Source organism: Daktulosphaira vitifoliae, unplaced genomic scaffold (genome assembly GCF_025091365.1).
Source record: "Daktulosphaira vitifoliae isolate Bord-2020 unplaced genomic scaffold, ASM2509136v1 Scaffold_3, whole genome shotgun sequence".
In the NCBI taxonomy this organism is placed as follows: Eukaryota; Metazoa; Arthropoda; class Insecta; order Hemiptera; family Phylloxeridae; genus Daktulosphaira; species Daktulosphaira vitifoliae.
In genome coordinates, this window is record NW_026099574.1 from 28,966,155 (window position 1) to 28,986,708 (window position 20,554).

The 20,554-nt window shown below is 29.0% G+C and overlaps 3 protein-coding genes across 5 annotated transcripts in view; 1 reads left to right on the top strand and 2 right to left on the bottom strand.

The window, feature by feature from the left end:
• Window positions 1-4,061: 4,061 nt before the first annotated feature.
• LOC126902102 (uncharacterized) lies at window positions 4,062-4,964 on the bottom strand. The gene has a single exon (XM_050679126.1). It carries the CDS (start codon window positions 4,962-4,964, stop codon window positions 4,062-4,064), a length of 903 nt encoding a protein of 300 aa, XP_050535083.1.
• A 28-nt stretch (window positions 4,965-4,992) lies between these two features.
• Window positions 4,993-5,610, bottom strand: LOC126902103 (uncharacterized). The gene has a single exon (XM_050679127.1). The coding sequence runs from the start codon at window positions 5,608-5,610 to the stop codon at window positions 4,993-4,995; it is 618 nt and encodes a 205-aa protein (XP_050535084.1).
• A 4,674-nt stretch (window positions 5,611-10,284) lies between these two features.
• LOC126900806 (tubulin monoglutamylase TTLL4-like) overlaps window positions 10,285-20,554 on the top strand; it is a 24,571-nt gene continuing 14,301 nt past the window's right edge. For 2 of the 3 annotated variants that reach the window (XR_007702921.1, XM_050676761.1), the window contains exons 1-17: window positions 10,285-10,615; window positions 11,795-12,035; window positions 12,127-12,296; window positions 14,187-14,635; window positions 15,147-15,196; window positions 15,265-15,357; window positions 15,426-15,536; window positions 15,625-15,735; window positions 15,987-16,255; window positions 16,316-16,523; window positions 16,609-16,735; window positions 17,213-17,432; window positions 17,489-17,614; window positions 17,770-17,898; window positions 18,401-18,486; window positions 18,562-18,683; window positions 18,741-18,817. Coding sequence is in view for 2 of the 3 variants with exons in the window: in XM_050676761.1 (XP_050532718.1) it covers window positions 11,852-12,035; window positions 12,127-12,296; window positions 14,187-14,635; window positions 15,147-15,196; window positions 15,265-15,357; window positions 15,426-15,536; window positions 15,625-15,735; window positions 15,987-16,255; window positions 16,316-16,523; window positions 16,609-16,735; window positions 17,213-17,432; window positions 17,489-17,614; window positions 17,770-17,898; window positions 18,401-18,486; window positions 18,562-18,683; window positions 18,741-18,817 (2,532 nt within the window). In the remaining variant the exon portion in view is untranslated. The remainder of the gene's footprint in view (window positions 10,616-11,794; window positions 12,036-12,126; window positions 12,297-14,186; window positions 14,636-15,146; window positions 15,197-15,264; window positions 15,358-15,425; window positions 15,537-15,624; window positions 15,736-15,986; window positions 16,256-16,315; window positions 16,524-16,608; window positions 16,736-17,212; window positions 17,433-17,488; window positions 17,615-17,769; window positions 17,899-18,400; window positions 18,487-18,561; window positions 18,684-18,740; window positions 18,818-20,554) is intronic. The other variant, XM_050676763.1, reaches the window with a different exon arrangement.

Genomic DNA, 20,554 nt, shown 5'->3' on the forward strand with positions numbered 1-20,554 from the left:
ATTCAAGGTTACATAAAAATTTGTTTGTTAATAAAAAAACGATGGCATTCGTCGGAGAGAGGTTTTTATTTTTTCTCGTCCATATACGTTTATTTATGATATCTCACTGTCATTTCGTTTCTTGTTAAACACCATTTTTTATTCGTGTATAATGAAAGTTTATTCATTGGATTCCGAATTTACTTCGGTTTTACTGCCCGTCTTCTATTCCGTTGACTCGGTTTGCACTTAGTCCGGCCGAACATAACAATGCCACAGTCACTCCTCCGCCGTCTCCCAACAACCTATTAGGTCATATTATTATATGTGGCGGATCTACGAATTATGGCAAGTGGGTATATCACACGCTGTTTGTTCGTTTTTTTTTTTCACACAAAAGAATACTCTCTAGAAATGAGTCTTCCTCTTCTACTCCACACTTCCTGCACAATGGTGATTCCGATACCCCCATTGCGTTAAGATGTTTAAGTAGGNCACACAAAAGAATACTCTCTAGCTGTATTTTTTGAACCAAATAATCATCTTCTAAATTGTCTAGATTTTGGACTCACATTTTATCAAATAAAATAAAGACTCTGAAAAATTTCGACGCTTCTTTTCTCATTTTTAGTAAGTGTATTGGTTATTTAATGACGTTGTGATTGCAACCAAAGTATCATTTAGTTGGTATTATTTATTAAGCTATAATAATTATGTTGTATCATTTTAGGGTAAAAAGAATTAATTGATAGCACTACTTGAGACAGGGCCGTATTTAAGATTTTAGCGTTAAGGAGTTAAAATCATGAAATCTACATAAAATTTGGGGCCTCTATTTTTTTCCTATTTTGTCCTTTACAGCAAGTCGTGAATTATCTTATAGACATTTAATTATAGTTTAGTCACTGGTTCAAAATCATTCTAATGACGTTTACCTGTCTTACTATATATATATTATAATAATTTTCATAAAACTCTTATTCAACATAATAGAGATGAATTAATAATAAAAGAGTGGATTTAAAATAAAAAAAACTATCTTTTAATTTGTCTCATCTTCTTTCTTGTCCCCAATTATACAGGTATTGAATAACATCAATTTCAAGAAATGATGAATCCCAATCATGCACATTAAAATTCATTACTTGTGATATGTATCTCTACCTAAAAAACTAAAATTTAAGTTTTAAATATTAATTCAAATTAATAAACCATATTCACTGTAATACTTGTAGTATAATTATTAACACATGTACTAGTTTTAGTTTTAGTTATTATCGAGGTGGACATAATGTCCATGCACTCAGACCTGTTGGTCCATTATGCGCATCTCATACCGAATTGTCTTGATCCTAAGTATTATCACCAAAGTATTAATACATTACCAACCATAAAGTCACCTCTAAAGATGACCAAAGAGTCTTGTCTTTCTGGCGAAATTAAGTATCTCTCTGGGTTTTAGATTTTTAATATCTTCTTTTTCAGGAAAAGGTTTATTCAAGTAGTTTGATCTTAGTGTAGACAAGGCTTCACATTCGCACATAATGTGAAATGAGTCTTCCTCTTCTACTCCACACTTCCTGCACAATGGTGATTCCGATACCCCCATTGCGTTAAGATGTTTAAGTAGGTGACCATGTCCTGTCAGTAGACCAGTCAGGGTGCTTATTTGATGTCTAGTCATGCTATTAAGATCACCCAACAGTAAACCAGGGGTCTTGATAAACATTTTAGATTGTCTAGGTACTACCAAGTACTTCCAGATTTTTCTGTGTTGTCCTCTGCACCAATTCTTTGATAGCGCTTTGAGCGATTGCTCAGTGAGTCCTACTACTGGTTCTGGTCCAACATAGGTGTTCTCTGCTCGTTTCCTGGCTAGAAAGTCATCATTCTCATTTCCAGTGACACAGTTGTGTCCCGGTATCCACGCTAGTGTATCTTTGTTGAGCCTCGATAGTGATTCTAAAGTTTCCCTGCATTCGAGGACCAGCTTTGAATTAACCTGATTGTTACAGAGTGTCTTCAAAGCCGCTTGACTATCACTTAAGATAGTTATCTTCCTATTTTTGTATACCAGCAGGTCCTGAGCCCCTACCAGTATCGCCATCACCTCTGCTTGGAAAACAGAGGGTGTTGTACCCAATGACATACTGACATTTATTCGTGGCTTTAAACCCCAAATTCCAGCACCTACCTTTCCTGATTTTTTGGATCCATCTGTATATATCACAAATCCTTCTTTTTCAGTTAGGTGGTTAATATTCCATTCTCTACGTGTAGTGATCTCCACTTTGTAGGGAATGTTATTCTTAAGAACCGGTTTGATGTAGTCCAAGGGGTATTCCAAAAAGCCCTAGTCTATCTTTTTTAGTATTTTACCATGTTCTGTTGTATCACTCTCCAAAGTCCACATACCTAAATTGTGGAATCTTAGTGCTGTGGCTTTGGCGTGAGCTTTCACCTCTAAATGCAGAGGAGGCAATCCAATTAGTGCCTCTAATGCGACTGTTGGTGTAGTTCTTAATGCTCCAGTGATGGCCATAGCAGCCATTCTCTGTATGCTACTAAGTTCTTTCCTAGCTGTAACGAGTGCTGTTCTGGTCCACCAGATTAGGGCACCGTACAATATCATAGGTTTAATTAAAAACACAAGTAGTGAAGTACAACCAATACATAACTCTTGGTTTAAGACCCCATGTCTTTCCCAAGGCTCTACTGCAAGTCCACAATGTGGTCATTGCTTTTTTGATTCTTGACTCAACATGTGATTTCCATTTTAGCTTACTATCCAAGATAATACCTAAGTATTTTACTTCCGATTTTAAGCTAATTTCTTGTCCATTTAGAATAAGGGTGTCAAAACTGTCTAGTCCTATTCTCCTTCTAGTGAACATAACAACCTCTGCTTTATTTGGATTAACAGGTAGACCGTACTTACTACACCATATCTGTATAGTATTAAGTCTCTGTTATGCTAAGTCTATAATAGTGTCTGGGAATTTACCCACCACTGCTATAATTAAGTCATTCGCATAGGCTTGTGTATAAAAATATTTATTTAACTCTCCAATAAGCGAGTCCAATACTAGACACCATAGCAAGGGGGATAGAACCCCGCCTCGTGGGCATCCCCGTTTAACACTTTTGATTACTTTGGTCTCATTGAGCTGTCCCAAAATGGAGCGTTTCTTAAGCATGTATTCTATCCACTTAATAATAAGTGGTTCTATTCCATGCTATTGTGCAGATTCACATATAGCATCGAAGGGAGTATTGTCAAAAGCCCCTTCGATGTCCAGGAATATACCTACTGCATATATTTTATTCTCTACAGCTTTCCCTATCTTAGTGGTTAAGCAGTGTAAAGCTGTATCAGTAGATTTCCCCGTTTGATACGCATGTTGGTTTTCATGTAAAGGGTTCTCTTTAAGAGGCACCTCCTTGATATACCTATCAATAAGTTTCTCCATAATGTTGTATTTAAATAAAGAAACAATCCTTTTGTTCTAACTTATAGTTATAATAGTTTAATAATAACGCAAAAGTAATTAATAAAGATATAATCAGACAAAGTAAAACATACAAAATAATGATACATTTAAAACAGGATAAATAAATACTACACAAAAAGAAAACTTAATGTTACAAACGTACCACACGAAAAGAGATTACGTTCGGTACTCCCAAGGTCTTCTCTCTCTCCTTTTCAATTCATTCCATTTCGACTTATATACTAAAATATTTTGTTTTTCTTTTTATAAAATTCATATAGTAATAATTTTCAAAAATGTTTATAAATATTTACTTCTTGGTCTAGTAACAATAATTCGGGGAATTACAATTAATCTAAACATTACAAAAGTGTTCTACTTCTAGGTTTACAAATAATAGACTGTATTATATTTTGTAATAATAGATCAAGAAATTCATAGTTAAACCAAACATTACAAAAATGCTTTGTTTTCAGTTTTACAAAATAATGACCTATATTACAATAGTCATATAAAGAAATGAAGTAAGACTTATTTTGCTTCATAATAGTTAGTCCGGTTAGGTTTGGATATAAACACCACTCTAACCTTTCACCAGCTTTTTGGTTGATAACCATAGGCAAGGCATGCCCTAAATATTTTGCAGAGATGGGGGACGATTATCACTAACCCTTCTTGCAGAAGTGCAGGAAAAATTTCGTCACAGCCTACAGCTTTAAAACTGCCAAAGGCTTTTATTGCCCATCTTATTCCACTTGGGGTTATCACTTTCCTGGTTAGTCTCCAATCAGCACAGGTCACACGTTTGTCCTGTGCATCATGTTCCTGTTCTCTGTTGTTAATTGAAGAGTCAGGAAAATGTGTGTTCATAAAATGTGATAATGTTTCATTATCATTATTGGTGAACATTCCGTCTGGCAGTAGTATTGCCTCGACAGTTTTGTTTGGTCCATTCCTTAGTGATCGCAGAAGTCTAGTTGCTATAGGGAGTTGTTGTATATCCCCACAGAACTTCTTCCAGCTTTCTCTTTTGGACTTTTTCAATGCAGATTTGTAGTTCCTTTGGGCGTCCNCCAATGCAGATTTGTAGTTCTTTTGGGCGTCCTTATAGGATTCCCAGTGTTTTTCCAAACCTGATTTCATTGCTTTATTTAATAGCTTACGTGAACTATTTCTTAATTTAGACAGGTTAGCATTCCACCAAGCTACACCCTGTCCTGTACCTTTCCTTTCTATTAAAGGACAGTTTTCTTTGTAAGCCGAGACAATGGAGTCCTGTAGCATATTTACAGCCCTTTCAGTACTTTGTCTCGACCCCAATCTAAACTGTAGGTTATTCAGGTCACGAGAGAGATCTGCCCTGTAGTTGTCCCAGTTTGTTCTTTTCGGGTTCCTATAGTACTCCGTCTCAACTTTGTTAATTTCCAAAGTGAATCGTAAGTGCCTATGATCAGAAAGAGAAGGTTCGGAGGACACTTTCCACCCTTTTANCATCAGAAAGAGAAGGTTCGGAGGTCACTTTTCACCCTTTTATCTTTTGAAGTAACCCTTTTGAGCAAACTGTCAGATCAATGACTTCCTGCCTGTTCCTGATAATAAAATTAGGTTCACTACCTCTATTCAGTATACTTAGGTCTGTAGTCAGCAATAGATCCATTATAACCTCTCCTCTTTGGTTGATGTTACTGCTCCCCCAAATAGTGTGGTGTGCATTAGCATCCATACCTAGGATTAGTTCTAATTTTTCATTTTTGCAATAATTAAAGAGCATAGTTAGGTCCCTACCTGGGTCTGTGACCTCATATGGTAGGTATCCTGAAGCTACTATAATATTTTTACCATCATTTAGTGTTACTTTAATAATAGTCAAGTCTGCACTTGATAAATTAAGTATCAAGCTGGCTTTAACTTTATTATTAACCAAAATGCAAGTTCTTAGTTTATCTGCTTGTTTATGAAACAGTTTAAAATTCCTTAGATTTAGCCCCTTAATCTGGTCACCATTTATCCATGGTTCCTGAATAAGTGCTATTTGTAAGGGTGTTGTATGCCTCTCAGTTAGGGTCCTTAGTAATACACTACTGACCCCTTTACTGTGATGCAGGTTTATTTGCGTGAATTGAATTCTATTGTAAGCCATTCAGAAAAACTGATGTTGACGCTTGAGAAATCACGCTGTACTGGGTGTGATACAGGTGTCTGAAACAGTCCCTGTGTCACACAGCCCTCCCCGTAGGTGGTGTCCCCCCTCCGTCACCAGGTGGCGACCGTACCTTAGGTTCGCTCTCCACATTTCCTTTTGGTTCCGTGGAGAGGTTCCCCTCAGCTGTGGCCGTTATTGAGGGTGGCGGTTTCCTGGGTCCCTTTCCCTTACATAACACAATTCCTCGCTTCCCTTTCGAGGCAAGAGTGAAGTGTGTCCGTTTGTTTCTTACCTGTGCCTTACCTCAGCCTTCCTTTTCCCAGATTTTTTCTCATCCATCGGGGTTTGTGGCGGCTTTGCAACATAGTCTGTGTAGCAAACTCTGCCCATTCCAAAATATGGACTGCGCTTCAGTTCCTCCAGTTTGACCATGCTCTTTTCGTCCACACTTAGGAACAAACTTTCCAGATCGCCGTGTTCAGCCCTGGGTTTTGTTTTGCCAAAATTTTCAAGATCTTTTTGGACTCTTTTGGCAGCCCTGGTATATGAGTGACCATCAGTTTGTACTTGATCGGGTTGTAGGCTTCCAATTGGAGTTCTGCACCGTCCCAAGGTTTTATCAGGTTGACATGATCAGTGAGCCACTTAAGAGAGCTCTCTTGGGCTGCACTGATCACAAGTCTTCCATCAGAGAGTCTGGTGTCTTCAAACCTTGGTACGTCGATTCCATCAGTACCCGACAGTATCAAGTCTCCAACAAAAGACTCAATGAGTAGCCCCTGCTCTGTGGTCAACTTGTTAGTGGGGTAGCCTGCGAGGACCAGAGCCACTTTTTTATCATCGGTTACCACGTCCCTGTAGGTCGGTACCCAATGAGTTTTCTTACATGGAGGTTCTTGACCCTTGTCCTCAGATTTTTGAGCTTCGGTTCCCTTTGACTTTTTCAAGTCATCGGTTCCCTTGTCTCCCTCCTTTGATAGGTTCTTCTGTCCCTCCATGATTGCTCGGCTCCTCTTCAGCTTGCGCCTCTGACTGCCGCTCAGTTTCTCAGGTCTAAGTTTTAGACCCTCGATTTTGTCAGCTACTGCTCCCAGTTGATCTTGCGATTCCTGGTCTACATTTGCTGACGTTGCTATCTCTTTGCTAGTAGACGGTTCACCAAGTGTCCCATTGTTCGCATTGAGACCTTCAAGTTCGGCGATTCTTCTGCGAAGAGTCGCCAATTCACGATCTTGTTCCGACAGGTTGTCCGTAGGTTCCCTGATCGTCACAAGTTCGTTTTTTTGTGGTTTTTCTATGTTTTTGTCCATATAGTTCCCACGGGTAATCGAGAAATAAAGGTCCGTCACAGCAGAGCTCGATACTGTGATAAGGCTGTATACTCTATGGTGCGCCAGGTGCCATAGAGGATCCCAATGATCACTTTACTTTTCGGCTAACTACCCTGTGACAAGTTAGCAACCCTTTCACTTAGTATGGCTGGGTTAGGGGGCCTATTCGCTGTTAGCAAGCAGGTATGCTCAGGCCTACCGGTCCCAACTAACCAAAGTCATGACCGGCTATGAGCAGTGGTACGTGTTGCCACCCCCACTGAAATAACTAGGGTTCGCGGGGTTGTTAGGCTCGTAATCCTTGCGGATTCCCCTGCGGGAAACACATGTACTAAATATCACATATATATAAATAAAGCAAAAAAAAATCATCTAAAGAATGTTTCCCTTTTAGGGTAATGAAAATAACTATTTATCAACACATGTTTCAAACCAGTCCCCTACAATTCATTAACTACGCCGACGGCAGGGTTTTTATCACAATTAACCAATCACAAATAATTATCCAACATCTTAGGAATTTCAATAGAGATCACTGGCTTATTTCATCCGGCGTATAAAAAGCCATTTTTTCTTGTAAAAGGAGACGACTACGACTGTTCTCTCCTCTCTCGTGGCTCTGCTCTCGTTCTCTCAATATTCTCTTACATGGAATCTGCGTCAGTATAAGTAAATATTTTTTCCCTGTGACTTAGTTTTTTTTTTATATATCATCCTAAGTGGTGACATTGTCTTAAATGATTTATTAATATTTTACCCAGGAACAAGTTTTTATTTATTTTTTATTATCACCTAATGTTCTCACGACAAATAAATATAATCTCTATTTTTTATATAAAGGTTTTAAATATTATTGTGGCCTTCATTTCTGGACAGCCTTAAATGTGCCAAAAAGAGTGAAGAAGTATAATTTTATTTATACAAGCATAATAGCCTTATACATTATCGTATATTCATAATAAAGCTTATTGTGCCTTACAGTTATGAACAACCTTAAATGTGCCGAACTAAATGAAGAAGCATAATTTGTGATTAGAATTAATTAGTTTTAGTAGTAGTACTTTATGCCTGTGTACCCGCCAGCCCTAAGGGACATTACCTCTCGGTAAAGTGTAGGAAGTTGAGGTACAGAATAGTACTAAACTTATAAGAAGAGTATTTTTGAAGTGCGCTATATCCGTTGACAAGCCAGTTCTAGAGCTAGTAGTCCGGGTAGAGTTCATCATAAAATATATAGTTCGTAAGATAGGCGTATGTACCCGCCAGTCATAAAGGACTATGCCAAATTACCTCTCGGTAAAGTGTAGGCAGTTGACGTAAAGGATAGTAAAAGGTGTATTGAAATAATATTTAAAATATATTAACGAGGTTAAGTGTGTCCGCGCCAGCCAAGGCTTTACGCAGAGAAACACTGGGCCACCACAGTCTTGTTAATTATATTTTGAATATAGATAGACATATTCTTATAATTATATTTTGACAAGTTCAGAGTAAATTTGAAGAATATAGATATCGACTATAGGGAATTCATCGAAAATATTATTAGTAAAAACATAGTATAAAAAAAAGGTAGCACAGTAGGTTCGAGGCATAGATGGGACAAGTATAGATAATATCTGACAGTGATTAAAATCACTATCATAAGAAACGCATCGATGCAAATCTGTAGATAGTGTTTCATATAGAGAAATTGGTGGATTATTCCAAAAGCAACATCAACTCTTATTTCTTTAATTATATCCTGATTAGTAGTTCTTTGATTTTAAAATATAATATATGAATAAATACTAATTATAATTATTAAATTTAGTATGAAATTGATATTCAATAATTTAATATTGTAATTTAAACGGAGAAATTATAAAAATAATAAAGAAGTTATATTTTGCTTTATTTTTACGTGTATAAAAATTTAAAGGGCTTGATACAATAATTTTCAATAAAAACTGTTTGTTACTATAAATAAATGCACTGGACTACAAGGAAAATTTAATAATATAACACATAAAATCGAGAATTTTTTCACGGAAATCGTATATTTTTCTTTATCTTTAATGTTCGTTTTCACTATGAAGACAATTCCAGAGGTCAAATTTTTTTTTTTCAAAATAATCTATATTACATAAGCTTTAATTTAATATATATATAAAAGTGTCAGTCTTTCCGGAACATTTTCAAAAGTTATGTTGAAAAAGTTAATTTTTTGTAAAAAAGTTACCATTTTGAAACCCTTCCTGTAGGCTGTTAAAGGGTCAAATGTTCACAAAAATATATAAAATGATAGGTAAATATTTAAGGTATCTATATAAAAAAAAATTATATTGATTCGGTCATTTTTAAAAAAGTTATGGCTATTTTAAGTAAAAAAAATTGAAAAAAGATCGAAAATTAGCGATTTTTAAATTTGTAATTTTATGGTGGATTTCCCCCGTTTACGAGGAACAAGGGATTTTTTCAAATTTTGAGGGTAATGTCTTCAACTAGATACGATTTGTGATCTTTTGACATATTTTTCATCAAAATCGGTTCAGCGAGAGCTGAGATTGAGCGTATACAGACACAAAAAAAAAAACACATCATAGTAAAATTAATACCTTCTCAGATTCGCATCGAAGCTAATATAAAAGGAATTGAAATGTAGTTTTAAAAACAATCTCTAAATATTCAGCTACTGCCTTGAATTTCTACCCCTTCAGACGTTTTCTGTAATAGATGTATAACATTAGTAACTCACTCGGGTGTACTATTCTACGATATTAAAATAAACGAGGAAATACTTAGTGTTTAAGTAATAACTAATGTCTTTACATTATTATTGTTGAAAATTATTTTTTCATACGCTTTAAATAAATCTAAAGATGTCTTAACAACTGTATGTTCCCTGATAGCTTTATTATATACTTCAATAATGCTGCTGCTGTTTTGTTTGACGATTAAAAATTTATGTTTTAACTATGCTATCGAAGGAGTTTTAGAACAAGAAGAGGACAAAATCACAAAGCCATTAGAATTTTTCTCAAAAAAAAATCAAGTACTACCCAACAAAAATACAGCACTCATGATAGCCTACAAAAAATTTAGGAAACCAACTTCTTAATAAAATGAAATTTTAAAATTTAGCAAGTCAATACAGACAGATCAATTAAATAAAGATTAAATTTAATATATTCATTGTAAATGGTAATATCAATTAAAGTATACGAAAATTTTTACTCCAACCGTATCTATGATCATATTGATAACCTTATGCAATAGTGATTTAAGTGTACCGCGCAGCCGTATTCATAAACAGGAATGATTGTTATTAGTTCCTGATATTACCCAAACTCCCTGCCTGTGAATCATTTTTTATATCTACAACAAAAAGCTTATGATATATAGCATTAATTCATTAAGAAAATAGTTTTAATTTTTTTTTTTATTATTAAATCATTGTTATGAAATGCTCAAAATAAATTTATCGTTCAATTTTAATTTTAATGTTTAAAAAAATATTGTACCACGTTAGTGTTTCATAGTACTTTTATATATGATAAATATTTTTAAAAATTAAAAAATCTTGTTTAATTTTCCATGAATTTTCATAATTTAAATTGCATTATTTGATGATATAACGTTCTTTACTAGCACTTCATTCCATCAAAATTTATACTGTCACTGATGTCTCTATGGTAAATTTTTATTTTTCAAGCAAAATTTATAATTTTAACAAAGTAACAATCATTAAATCATCAAATAACTATTTTACCTATAATTTTAAAATTAATTGTTTTAAACATATTTGTAAGTATAATTAAAATTATATTAATACTTTACTTATATTTAGAAGCTTTTCTTATTTATAGAATAATTGTATTGTTATATAGTATTATTTTTTATTTTTACTCAACATTTGTTCAAAAATAAGCTTAAGTTCAAACATTTCAATTTTTTAATTACATGGAGGTTAATTAATAACAGAATAATTAATTAGAATTCGACACAATATAAATGCCCAAAAGATAACAATTTTAATTAAATAAAATTAATAGTCAAAATTATAATTTCCTTAAAATAAAATTTGATGTTGCATACTACTTACACTAATATTGAATTTTTATAATTTATTCTATATTTTATGCATTATGCAAAATGCATAACACCATTGAATTTTTTTAATTAATTATCTGAATAGAAGATTAAACTGTCAATAGATGCTTCTTACATAATTATTAATTGATTATAAATCTGGTGTCTACCATGTATATATTATATTATCACCAAATTTTATATTTAAGAAGTCATCACCCTCGCATTCATTCATTTTTAAATTTTTTTTAATTAATTGTACATATCAATACATATTTATTTTTTACTTTGAGTATAGAAAACAAATCACATTTGTTTTCTAATATTAAATTTTATTGGATAAAAATAAATTCTAAGGTAAATACTATTATATGAAAACTTCTTTGTGCTTCTTAGTATTTTTTTGTTTTGAAAATATATATATTTTTTAATTTTATTAGTTTAAAATAATTTAATAAATAAAAACCTGAAACTGAGTAAAATAAAGCTATTTAAAAAGGTAAAAATAATTAAAAGTGAGATATTATCAATTACTCATCTATTTCTTCTTTTATTGCAATCCATTTATTTTTAGTCTTTTTGATTAGTTCTTAATTACTTTTTGTAATGCCATCTATTAATGGTTTCTTACTACTTCTATGTGTTAAAATGTCAAAGTAGTGTGCCAATTGTATTAGCACATTCCATTACATTAGTAATGACCTCAATTACAATAAAAAGGGTTTTCTGGACTACTTTTTTAATCACTTATAATTTTTATTTAATTATATTGTATGTTGCAGATGTTTTAGTCAAATTATTTAGTGCTATTACAGAAAAAAATTAATATTTTTTAAAGCATGAACAATAGAAGTTATTCAGTTTTAACTAAAGAATTAAATAGTAATCATTTACATCACACTATGGACCATAATAGTGAGCGATTATTAAAAAAATTAAATCCGTATCCAGTTCTTGATACAGATCCTACTTTAGAAAATGTAAATTATACTATTTCATCAACAAAACCATCTAATCATTTAGGTAAATATATTTTTAATTGTAATTTATTAATTAATATGAGTTTTTTAGTCCATTCAATAATTATTAAATTCTTTTATCATTTTTAATTAAGACTCTGATATTCATAAAGAGCATTATCAATATCATAGTGAGATGCAAAAATGGGAAGTAAATGAAAATGGTGTTACTCAAGGTGAATTTATTAACAATGATCAGTATTATATGCCAAGCAATAAGGTAAATTTACATGTTCGACAACCTCCTGTTCATCGACATCGTAAGGCAAGTCATTTGTTGAATTACTTTTTATATTTTATAATTTCAAGAAATAAATATTTATTACACTCACAAAGAAACATTTAATTGCCTTATTATGCAGGATTATTCATTAAGAATAAGATACCCATTTTCTTCAAAACTATTCATAAATTTTCATTTTTGTAAAGGAAAATATTGTTTTATTAAAAAAACTACAATAATATGTAGTTAAATCTTTTTTTTTTTCATTTTGAAAGGATGAAAAACCTTAACTTTTGTTTACTTTAGTGAGAACTCTTATTTTTAATTTAATGGTACAATAAATTGAAATTTTTTTATCTGATCAATTATTTGCTTTTTAAAATTGATTGAAGTTTTGTATTGAAAATATGAATTCATCATTAATTTGGCTCTCATAGTATTGGAGGTTACAATTATCTGTTTCAATGGACCATCAATTATTATCAACATTTATTTTTGCTATCGTAAGTGATAGTTATAATAACAAGACATCGTAAAGGCAAACCTTATCAATAGACCACCATGCACATGATTCACACATCCATATAAGTTGATAACGTGATGTATGGCTGAGGGAAACATTATACTATGTCAGTGTTTTATCCTTAATGAGTCATTCTTTATACGGGGTGTTCAATAAGTAAGGAAACAGGTAAATTTTTACAAATAATAAACAATAGAAACCCATTTCCTTATTTACTGAACACCGTATATACACATTGGTACACAATGTTTTGACAAATTTAATAATTTTTGGTCCAGCAAATTTTTCATTACTTTTTTTTTTTATAATTTATGCATTCTTAGATTGCTTTAAAATCATATATTTATTATTTGTTTTTAATAGTAAAAAAAATTTTATTTTTAAATTATTTCAAAATTTCAAAATAGCTTTTCTTACAAAAAAGTTGTTGGTTTGATAACAAAAGATAAATACTTATTGAGTTACAAGCTATTTAATACATAGAGTAGTTTTTAGGGATAAATTTTGATAGTTAAATTATAACCTATAAGTATTTTTATAATATTAGATGGCTTAAATAAAATTTTGACTGATAGATAACCAGTTTTAAAGTTTTACTTTTAGAGCAATTATAGTTTTAGCCAAGGTAAAAAGCAAAGTAATGTTTTACGATACTCTATTACTATTGAAATATACAAATAAGAATACTATTATTTTGTACACCACTCTTATCTGTATATTAAAATTAATCTATAAACTCAAAGAAAAATATTACATAACTGGTTAACTTCCAATCAAAATTTCTTTTATATTTTACTTCAATGGTTTAAAAATAATTATAGACTCATTTAACTTTCAAAAAGTACCCCTAAAAACTATTTTTAGAAATATGTTTTTTTACAATCAGTTTGATATTTGTTTTTTTTTTTTAAATACAGTTTTTAAAATTAATGTTTTTCTTGTAGTCTTACAAAGATTGGGATAATATACTTCAATATATTATAGTAATAACAAATTAAAAAATAACTATTAATTAGTTTCCATACCAAGCCCATAAATATTAAAGGCTTAGCAGTATCATCAAGTGATTTAAATACCAATGTGCTTTTTCCATTTTAATATGGAAGCCATTGGCAGCTCTATTTTTTGGTGGTAATCGTTTTCTCAGTTTAAAAATAGTTATTAAGTTTGAATTTTTTCATAGAATTGGCAGATATACAGTTTAATTTTTGGTACTTAGATATTTCAGCTCTGCCACACAAATATATATATATATATATATATGTATATATTGGCATATATTAAATGTTGCAATTATGTGATCAATTGGTAATTTTCAATCTCGTCTTGTTTACATAAATTACATTTTTTATACCTTATAATTTGTATTTTAATATTTCAAAATTTAAATTAATTTTTTTCTTTTTTAGGTTTTGCCAACTGTTCCACCTAAATCCTTAGTTTCTATCAATACTAATCAAAAAAATTCCTCACATTCATCTACTAATAGTACTCATCAAAAAGTTCAAATCGCTAAAGATAATTTGACTAACCAAAATTCCAAAATTACCATTTCTGATTTTAGAGAATCATCTCTAGAGATAAATGATACTCTAAGGCAATTGAAAAATGTATCTAAAAATGTTTATGACAATCCTAATCATTTACAAGAATCTGTTATAACGACAAATGACAATATCAAAATGTCCAATAGATATGTGATAAGTAATCATTTAAGTTCAAGTACTTTTGAAAATAATGAGATTAATAATATATCAATTAAAAAAGAACTATTAAAACCACTAGACAATGTAACTTTCAATTCACCGTATAAGGCAGGAAAAGATATTTCATCTGTTAATGGTACACATTCAGTATGGTAAGTTTTTTGCATTCACTATATTTCATAGTGGTCTTTTTTTATTTTTATTTTTTCCTTAAAAAAAAATTCGATTTTTAAGTCACTTAGTATATTTTATGTTCTAAAGAATTGAAACTATTTGTTTGAAAAACAAATTCTCTGTTCATCTTATATACAGCACGACAAAATTTGAATCATGAAATGTTAATAAAAAAAAATTTTATTGTTTCTGATAGATTTTTTTTTGACATTGTTTCTGAATAACCCTTAGTTTTTCTCTACCATTAATATTTTAGCCACAATTTGAGTATTTGTAAAATTACAGTTTTTCAAATAAAGTTTTAATTAAAAAAAAAAAAAATGTCATTACCCCTTAATTATATTTATAATATCATGATGATAATTTGTGCAAATTTTGAAATCATTCCGTAAGGTTTCATCTTTGATATGGACTCTTAAAGTTTCTAATAAATGTTACTATATCACTAAAATAAAGTTTTTTATCAATACTTGGTTTATTATTTTGCAGTAACTTGGTGCATGATTTTTATGAACCATCTTTAGAACTTAAGCCTCATAGTAAGTAATGAATCTTAATATATTTTAATGTAATAAAAACTACATAAATACCTTGATTTTTATGTTAGATACTAAACTGAAAGTAACACAATCTTTAAATAGTGAAATAAATGTTACAAAAGAGGATATGCCAAAATTGGATTTTGATCATTTGTTTTCAGGTATAAAAAATTACCATAAGTAATGACAATTCCTGATACCTAACATTTTAAAATGACTATAATTCCAGATGTTCAAAATAACAGACTTAAAGAAAATGTTCAACTACATTCAGCTTTAAGACTTAGTTTGTTTTCAAATATTCCTCCCTATATAAAATTTTCTTCACACGATGTAAAAGGTATTTATAATTGTTATAACAATATTAAATGTTATCAATTTGTATAACATAAAAAAGAGAAAGAAAATCATCTCTTTTTATTATACAGGTGAATCATTTCCATTGCCTTTGCAAAAAATACTTAAGTGGAAATTAAGTTCAATTACTCCAATTGTAGTTAGGCGAACAGTTCAAAATAGTGGTTTTAAATTAGTGAAAAGTGAGCATAGTTTAAATAATAATATTAATAATAACAATACAAACCAATCAATTCCATTAATATCATCCTTACAAAATCACTATGAAATTACACCTCCTATTGTTGATGTATATTGTGGTAAAACTTCTCCTACTGAACTAAATATGCTACCTCAATCTCGTGAGTCCATAACTCTTATTCCTATTCATTTACGCATAAATTATCCTTATAAAATATAGCTTACAATTTGAAACTTAAAAACCAAATTTTAGAATCTAATGATTGGGTCGGGACATGGGGAAAACATATGAAATCTTTGTGTTTCAAAACTCTTCGTGATCAGCAAAAACTTAATCATTTCCCTGGAACATTTCAAATTGGACGTAAAGACAAATTATGGAAAAATTTGCAAAGGCTTATGTTGCAATTTAGTAAAGATGAATTTAACTTTATACCGACATCATATATTTTACCTCAAGAAACCAAATTATTACGACAAGTATGGGAAAAAAATGATGAAGACAAATGGATAGTTAAACCAGTATGTTCTACAATTATTATTATTATTTTAAATAAAAATAGTATTAATAATTTTTTATAGCCAGCATCTGCTCGAGGAACTGGTATTCGTGTAATATCAAAATGGAATCAAATACCAAAAAAAATACCTTTAGTAGTACAAAAATATATAGATAATCCATATTTGATTAATGATACTAAGTTTGATTTAAGACTATATATATTAATAACTTCAATTAATCCACTTCGTATTTATTTATATGATAATGGATTAGTGCGATTTGCCTCAGGTATTTTTTTAACTCATGATTTTTAATATTTTTATGCTTATTTTTGTAAAATAATAATGTAATTTTTATCTATTAATTTCTTTAGTTAAATATTCATCTGATCTCAACACAATATCTGACCGATATATGCACTTGACAAACTACAGTATTAACAGATTGAGTAGCCAATATACTCAAAATGAAGATGCTAACGCATGTCAAGGCCATAAATGGTAATAAAAATTTTATGTTATGCAAAATATAAACTTTTTTTAGTTAGGTCTAAGAGGTTAGAATCTTACTTAATATACATTAAATTCTTGTTAATCTTCAAACTTGATAATTTTATATTCTTTCAGATATCCAATAAAACCTCTATATAAGATAAAAATAAAACTAAGTAAACATTCTATGTCAAAATACTTTGTTTATATATTTTAAACAAAAAACTTTAATTCCACTAAAACTCAAAAAAATTAGTAATTAGTATCTTCTTAATTGAGGAGGCTTTATGAATTAAGTATAGTAAAAGTAATATTTGAAATTTTCATGGGACTGATCATTTAAATTAATGGTTTTTACTTAAATTTGACCAAACTATTAATGAATATTTTATACATGCATAATAAACAAATGTAATATACCAATAAACCAACTTCATTGATGATTTCTAAATATGAATTTATCTATGATTGCCTTAATTTTTTAAGGACTTTAAGATCACTATGGACATATTTAGAAAAAGAACGAAAAATAGATATTCAAAATTTATGGGAAAGTTTAGCTGATTTAGTTGTAAAAACTGTTATCAGTGGAGAATCACCAATGAGTCAAATGTGTCGCTCAAACTTAAGTAATAGATATAACTCCTATGAGTTATTTGGTATTGATGTACTTTTTGATGAATTTCTTAAACCTTGGATTTTAGAAGTAAATATATTAAACATTTTCATTGAATAAATTTGTATATATTTTTTATGTTTTAGGTTAATATATCTCCTTCTTTACACACATCTTCACCCCTTGACTTAGCTGTTAAAGGACCTTTAGTGAAAGATTTAATGAACATGGTTGGTTATCACATACCAAATAAGATGTCCCCTACTACTCATGTAAGTATTCGAAGCATTCTTTTTCTAACCTATTGTATTTATAAAAATTGTATGGTATAAATTTTGCTATACAAAAATATTATTTAAATATTTACAAAGTATAAATCTTTTTACTTAAAACATTAATATATAGCAACATATAATTACAATTATAGAATGCTTTGCTCAAGATGTTAGGCATTAAATCACCATTATGTTATGACAAAAGATTATACACATTCAATTTATCAGATAATGAAAAAAAAAAGCAAGAGTATTACAGCAATATCAAGTCAAGAGAAAATGTAATGTATTAATTATTATAACAATTTTCAGTGGTCATTATATTGCTTATATTTGTATACATATTTTAAACATACATTAAACAAAGAAAGAAAATGTTCAATTTTAACTTTTTTTTTTTTCTTAAATATAAGTTTGAAAAATAATACTACCTTAATAGACCATATATATATATATTTATTTATTTAATTTTAACAAATTTATAAAGGATTTTGCTATCACTTTTAATCTTAAAATCTGTTTTACAAAATAACTACTTTAATAGTATTTTGAATATTATTTTTTTTTTAATTTTATCTTTTTTATAAATGAAAAATATACTTATATAGTACAATGTTATTTTGTTGCAAACGATGATCATTTTTTAAAATTAATATAATCTAAAATATTCAATCAATCAAAAGTTTAAAGGTTTATCAAAATATTGTGGGGTGCCCATTAAAAATATGATAATTATTTATTATTTCTTTAAATTTAGTGTTAAATTAATGAATATTCTTGTAGTATATAGATAGCATATTAAATGATTTGCTGCCAGATGACATTAGACATCTTATTGAATATGAAGACGAACTGACCCAAATTGGATCGTATGTTAATTTAAAAATTAATTTTAGCCTAAAATGTTGAAAAAATATTTTCCAATTTATACTTGTACTTTTTAGATTTCAGAAAGTATTTCCTACTACCACTTCTTATAAATATCACCAATATTTTGATAGTGCTAGGTACTATAATATGTTATTTGATGCTTGGGAAAACAAGTATTATAACAACAGAAAAGAAGGTAATAAAAAAATAAAAAATACTTTAAGAAACTAATATTTTATTTTTTAATTTTTAGGTGTTGCTTTATTAGAAAAGTTTTGTCAAAAAAAAGTTCATTTGGAAGTACCAGATAAAGAAGAAAAGCAATTTAAGGTATTTATAAAAAAAACTCTAAATTATTTTAAATTCTCTATAATTTGTCATAATTCTTGTTTAAATGTGTTAAATTTAATCACTTCTCTCAACTAATAATTACTAAAACAAAAATGAACATATTTTTCATATAATATTTGCTAAAAAAAAAGGAATATTTTAACTTAAATAAATTTAATGATATGAAAATTCAGTAATTTAAAATAATTTTAACTTTCATACTTTCAATAAATGATTTTTAAATAAATTAAGATAATTCAGATTTTGTCTTCTCTAAAATTTTAAAATTAATAAAAATAATGAAAAGTCTACACAAAACATCATTATGAAATTTAGAAAGGCTTAAAAAAATTTTAGTACTGTACAATGCAACATATCCATTTTATCAATTATTTCTTCTTACAAATGAAAATAATTGTTATTAATAACTAAACATTTTCTTAATATTTTATTATTTTAAACTCATTAAGGAAAGAATTATGTGGTGTGTCAGAAATGTTTATTTCATCTTTAAAACTTTAAAATTTTGTAAGTGGGTATTTACTTTTATGGAGTTTAAACAGCATGAGTTGGAAGTGTTATTATATGTGATATATTCATGTATGAATGTTATATATTGTAGTGTAGTATTAATATTCATAGGTCAATTAGAAGAAATATGATGATTAATCATATTAAGTTGATTAAATTTAAATATACTATTTTTTAATTTTAATATGGAAAATTATTCTTAATATTTGAAAATGAGTAATTATTTTTGTGTTGTAAAAGTTTAATAACTCAGTATTATGTTGTCTGTTATTCCTATTGGATTATTTTAGATCTTAGAAATATTTTAAGCCAAAATTTATTTAGTAATAGGTATTATTAAACAAAATTTTTTCAATAACTTTTGTGATTATACCATTTGGTAGTAACACTGAACATTATGAATTATTTTTATTTTTCATAATAAAAAGTAAACATTATTTTAGATATAAATTAATATGAATTTTACGCACTTCTAGTATAAAAATTATATAAAACATTTATATTATTTGGCTGACACAAATCAATATCGTCTAAATTTTGTAAAAGTTTTGATTTTCTTATTTACAAATTATTACCTTAATTAACTCGATTATATCTTGTATCTAATGTTAATGAAATAATAGAAAATTTTTCTATATTTATGAAGTATTAAAAATATCTTTTTGCTGTTATATTGATATTAAAGTATTAATATACAATATTATAGTAAAATAGATTGATAATTTAGTTGTGTTTTATATTTACGATCCTCAAAAATTTAGTATTGACATAAAAATCATACTTGTGTTTAATGATAGAGGTAATTTGCTTAATATGACACATTGGTGTTTTTCGTAATATTAATGATATTTATGAATCTAAAGCTCATTAAGTATATAACTTATAATCTCATATTTTAGTTACAATTAACTTCTATTTGTTTATCAAATAGTATCATAACCTTATCAAAGAATTTTATGACAAAAATTTTTTTTTTTTTTACTCTAGTAGCTTTTTTGTTTAAAATATGAATTCAAAGCGAAAAAATATTTAACATGAATAGCTTTAAAAAATACTAAAAAATCACTTTTACAAATTTATTTTTAATTTGTGTTAAATCACTTGGTATATTGACATTTTTAGTATTTTTTGTGGCTTTTGTATTAAATATTTTTAATATTATTTAATTTTAATTTTAAAGAATATATCTACGAGTGATCATTATAG